At 43.3% G+C, this 5,255-nt stretch overlaps 1 protein-coding gene across 1 annotated transcript in view; it reads left to right on the top strand.

Moving 5' to 3' along the window:
- Nucleotides 1-5,255, top strand: part of LOC105303114 (zinc finger protein 75A-like) — an 11,623-nt gene that overhangs the window by 1,670 nt on the left and 4,698 nt on the right. The window contains exons 2-5 of the mRNA XM_011376543.2: nt 1,341-1,445; nt 3,006-3,201; nt 4,129-4,220; nt 4,504-4,630. Coding sequence (XP_011374845.1) covers nt 1,437-1,445; nt 3,006-3,201; nt 4,129-4,220; nt 4,504-4,630 — 424 coding nt within the window. The 5' untranslated portion in view covers nt 1,341-1,436. The remainder of the gene's footprint in view (nt 1-1,340; nt 1,446-3,005; nt 3,202-4,128; nt 4,221-4,503; nt 4,631-5,255) is intronic.

Here is a 5,255-nt window from a genome sequence, read left to right as displayed (position 1 = left end):
CCAGATGTTCCAGGTAACCAAAAAGCGGCTCCCCTTCGGCGTCTACTGTGCAGCGCCTGAGAGCCGCTGTCTGCTGCAGGGCCGTTGGAGGCGAGACGGCCATTATTTTCGAGGCCAGCCGTCAGGTTCCGGAGACCACTTTTCCGCTCTTTGTACAGATAGCACCTGGCCTGCACAGATACCCTGGGCGAGAGTCTGCTCGAATACCGCTCGCTTGAACAGTGCTTACGGGTGCCTGTCTGCTGTCCAGTAACGTCCACCTGTCGCCTCCGCTGGGGTTTCCTTCGCGGGCTGATGTAACCTCCGGAGAACCGGCAGCTCAGTGCCAGAGAGATTAGTTTCCGCTGATGCAAAAGCATGGGACGCGTTCCCGTGCTGCCTGAGCCGGGGTCCGCAGCAATGAATCAGCCATTAGTGAATACCGTGGCATCCCGGACAGAATCTCGGTGCGGGTTCCCCTGCATCACTTCAGGGAAAGTGAGGTGTATAAGGCTCTCCTCAGCCTCGCTTGGAAATCTTGTAGACCCTCAAAGAAATGTAAAGTCAGCAAAAGGGTTACCTTAATTTTCTCAGCAACTGCCATCCTCTCCTTTTCTGCGACTGGATATTTGGATAAACATTTTGTGAAGAAAGGTCGGCTGTAATTTTTCCTAGGTCAAGTAAACAAATATAAAAATATAGGTATAATTTTTCTTCATAGCGCCCTTTATACATCTTGTGAAGAAGTACCAAAGAAGAACTTTGATCATCTAATTACTTAATTGGGGGGTGCTTTCTGAGAAGAAAGGGCTGCTTTTTTTCCCTAATGTTTTTTTCTCCTATTCTGGTCTCACTGTCTCAGTTCTCCTGCCAGTATTCAAACAAGGAATGGAGACTCTCTAATGTTCCATCAAGTGAAGGCTTCCATCTTCTCAAGAATTCTCTTGGGTCTTAGAAGTTGTATCTTCTTACTAAAGGCGAAGACTAGGGTGATGTCAAAATGTAAGAGAAACTCAAAATGCTCTCCTAATCGTCTTTTGACATGGAGAAGATAGGATAGAAAGCACATAAATGAAATTTTTGGATAATCCTCAAACTCTCTACAGCCAGTGGGTGTCAATTTTCTTACCCACCAATCTTTTGTGAAACTTTTTTTATTAAGGCGGACTCATCCATTGGCATTTATCTTCAGTCAGCTGTGCTGTAGTTAATGTTAAGAAAAGGAGAGAAAGGATCTCGCAATTGCTTTTTAAAGAGATGAGAAAGTGGAATGTTTTCTGTTCATTTTTCATTCATAGAAAATAGTAAAGTAAGTTTATGTGACTTTCTTACTTACTGACATGCATTTTTTCTGCCCTCAGTACCTTAAGAAGAAAATCCTTTTTGTTCCAGACCATACTGAGTCTCAATGGTGGTCCTAGTTGCGTGTCCACAGGAACAGATTGTTGCAGAGCAGAATGATAACGGTAGGTCTGAAGGTGGCCAAGTATTTATTTGAACCATCAGGTCAGGGTTTTCTGGGAGACCAAGGGGTCTATGATATAGAGTTCTAGTCACAGTAAGAAATGTACCACACGAGCTGACAGTCGCAGTCTCAAGAGTCTTGCTAGCACTTCTGAAGCTTCCACCAATACGAAGTAGGTGGATGGACCCTGTGAGGCTATTGGCTAACTTCAATAATTACACTGTCAGTGGCTGAGACTAGATGTCTACTGACAAGAGCATATCTTAGAATTGCTGGTGCTTGAGCCGTTCCTGACCATACTGCCTGGGTATGCCCAGACCCAGTTAAAGAAACACCATCTGTAGAGGAGGCTGTGGCCCTGGTAGACTACTTGTAGAGTGAATCTGGTCAAATAAGGAATGGGGTGGGAAGAAAGATTCCTGTTATAAACAATGAAATAGGATAAAGATAGATATATATTGGGGTTGGAGGCAGTTAATTGAGAAATAAGGTAAAATGGGTTAATGATCTGTTGTTCATTAAAGCTATCTAAGGCAGGACCTGAAACCACAGATCTGAAGCAATAGTTATTCCAAAGTTTAGGTGATTCTGGCAGAGGTTTTCCTGGCCTTAGAGAAAAGGTTGCTTTTTGGCTTCTTTGGAACCCGAGTGTATTGAAGGTAATATGCCTAATCTGGCTTGGCCTAGGAGATGGGTCTTAGTTTTTAGAAATAAATAAAGAGCAACAAGGAGTTGGAGAGAGGGGGGCAGATTCATTTAAGTGAGAACATGTAGAAACCAAAGGAGAGGATAGTAAAAAGAGAAACCAGACAGCATGGGAAGATTGCAGAGGAAGAAAGAGGAGAAAGAAAAAAGAGAAACAAAGATTTGGAAATCCCAACAGGTGGCTGAGAGAAGAAAGATGCTGAGAGATAGTGTCCTTCATACCATAGACAAGAGTCTCCACTGCCCACCCTCAGTGGTTGGTCCTTGGCTCTTCTGGTGAGTAAGAATCAGGGTATGCCATTGGGCATGTGGCAGCACATCACCTGGCTTCATGCCTGTGAAGAATACAGGGCATATGTTTGGTGCTGAGATCATTTGGAGGGAGGTTGAAGCCAAACTCTACTCTCCTTTTCTTTTCCATTTCATTCTCATTCTCTGAAAACCATTCCTGGCCTTTGGGAAAATGTGGTTGTCAAGAGAATGTTTTTTAGTCAATTTCTTAATTTTTTGAGAAAAATAGAGGAAACCACTGCAGCAGGGATCTAAGTGAAAGGAGAAAGGCTGTCAAGGCAGCGTGAGAGCAAGTGGCCTATGCAGCCCTACTCGTGGTCTGAGCTGGGGTCTGTATTGGAGGGCTGGTAGTAGCCACACTTTTTTTTCCTTTTACCCTAAATGTTCTAGATTTTATGGATAGTTCTTTATGGAAAATTGGTGGCCCAATATCTTTAAGTCTTTCTGTCATTTCCTTTAGTGTCTCACACTTCCCACAATCTGGGCTCTATAATTTTTTTCATCTACCACCAACCCCCAAAACTAAAGTAAATTCTTTGGTAACAAGGATGGAAATTATTTCTAGGTTGCAGCCCATGAGCTGGGAAAGGAAGCAGTGCTCTTGGGAGAAACAGCAGAGGCCCGAGGCTTCAAGCTGAAGCCAGCAGAGCCCCAACCAGTGGGCATGTCCCAGGATGAAGAATTTTGGAATACATACCAGGGTGTACAAGAACAGCTGAGCAGAAATACTCATAAAGAGACTGAGCCTGCGTTTGAGAAGGGTAAGGAGCTTCATCGTAATTTCTTTCTGCTGAGACCTGTGACCATAGTTTGTTCAGACAGAACATTGTATGTTTTTTCTGGAGGCCCAGCTTTGTGGATCTGCAAATACAGCCATGTTAGCAATTATGATACGCCTGCCCCCCTGAAAGTAGTGTTAGAATAGACCAGCTATGGGTGAAAGTAGGGGTTGGCCTAAGGTACAGAAATACCCAAACCACAGTGCCATGGTAATTACATTATGAAATCTTCCTTAGAAAAGTGAGAAGAGTGAGAGACCTCATCCTTATAAAATATGGAAGGAATTGGGGTCAGAAATTTGCTGTCAGTGGCAGAATGTGAACACAATTGGCAGACTGTGAACAGAGTCTATACAGCAGGAAAAAAATAACAAATGATAAAAAACAACATCTACTGTATACTGGAGTCCTGAGTACTTTCTTTTTTTTTTTTTTTTTGAGTCAAAAGGAAAGTTTATTAGAAAAGGGATAACACTCCACAGAGTATGGTCTCCTCTCAGAGGCAGAGAGTGAGAGAGAGTAAAGGCAGAGGCACAGTGGGAATAGAGACAAGGACAGTGAGAGACAATAAAGGCACTGAGAAGAGGCTAAGAGAAGCTAGGAAAGATAATGAGAAGGGGCTGAGTACTTTATTTTTAAAACATTTGTTTTACCTCACTCAGAACAATTTATGTCATGAGAGGATAATAAAAAGGGTTTTTTAAAATTTTACTCATGAAAGCTGGGAAAGCCATTGTAAGGCTGGTAGATACTTGGTTTTTATTAATAGTGAAAAGGCCACTTCCTGGCACCACACACCTTTGTAAAGGTTTCTCGTGTCTAAGTATCAGGATCTTCTATATTTTTGAAATGAGCTCAGGATGTTTACAGAAGGAGGAGAAATTTCCTATGGCTCTTTTCCACCTACAGCCGGGCCTGCTCACCAGATCCTAGCCTTTCCTGAGCAGACAAACACCAAAGACTGGACAATGGCACCTGAGCTCATCTTGCCTGAGTCTCAGGTGAGCTGAGCTTTCGAGCTGTTTAGCGCTGCCTTTCCCTGCTGCCCATGAACCACACTGCCCAGCAGGTGCTCAGAGGCATGTTAGCCCAGAGATTCTCCCTGGGGTACTGGACACCTCCCAGGTTGTTTGCTTACCTCCTTTCTTTCTCCTTTCTCACTTTTTCAAAAATCATGTGCTGTTCATTCCTTCAGTGCCTGGCCTACCATGCAGGTCATAGGTCAGATGGTAGGGCTGCATCTGGAGTGGCAAGTGCTGAGCTAAAGCCCATTCTCTTTTTTAGAGTTTATTGGCATTTGAAGAAGTGGCTGTGTATTTTTCCCAGGAAGAATGGGAGTTACTGGATCCCAGTCAGAGGGCCCTCTACAATGATGTAATGCAGGAAAACTATGAGACTGTCATCTCTCTAGGTAAAGATTCTCCCCTTGCCTTTACTTAAAAGTTATCAGTCATGTTCTTGTCTTACTTGGAATGCATCCCTGTGAGAGTGTCTGTGTTCGTAGCTGTTTGGTTCACAACTAGAATGGTGCAGGCTGGGGTAAGGTCAATGCAGATCACTTGAGAGCTTTTTCCAAGTACACATTTCTTATTCTACATAGAATTCTTGATCTCTTTTCTCTCTTCCCCTCCAAACTTCCTGTTTTCATATGCTTCTTGTCTCATAAAGGGTACCTCCATTCACTCATGTGCAAGAAAAATACATCATCCTTTACTCTGATTTGGCCATGATACCCCAGTACTAATGCATTACTAGTCCTCTTGACTTCATCTTCAATGGCCCGAGTCCAGCTATTTATTACCTCTTGCCCTCTTAGCCTCATAGTCTAAGCCAGTGGCATCTCAAAACAAATCCACCTCAGTTTTTTCCTAACTGGTGCCTCTTACCACCACTCTAGACCTTACACAGTCTGTTTATCATGCAGCAGCCACAGTCTTTTAAAACCTGATCAGATAGTGACATTTGTCTAATTTAAAACCTTATGATGACATCTCATCACATTCAGAATAAAATCCAAACTTCTCCTTACCAAAGAC

The sequence above is a fragment of the Pteropus vampyrus genome, unplaced genomic scaffold (assembly GCF_000151845.1).
Source record: "Pteropus vampyrus isolate Shadow unplaced genomic scaffold, Pvam_2.0 Scaffold300, whole genome shotgun sequence".
Taxonomy (NCBI): Eukaryota; Metazoa; Chordata; class Mammalia; order Chiroptera; family Pteropodidae; genus Pteropus; species Pteropus vampyrus.
Note: the sequence above shows the minus strand (reverse complement) of the source record. Positions and strands in the feature narration are given on the sequence as shown.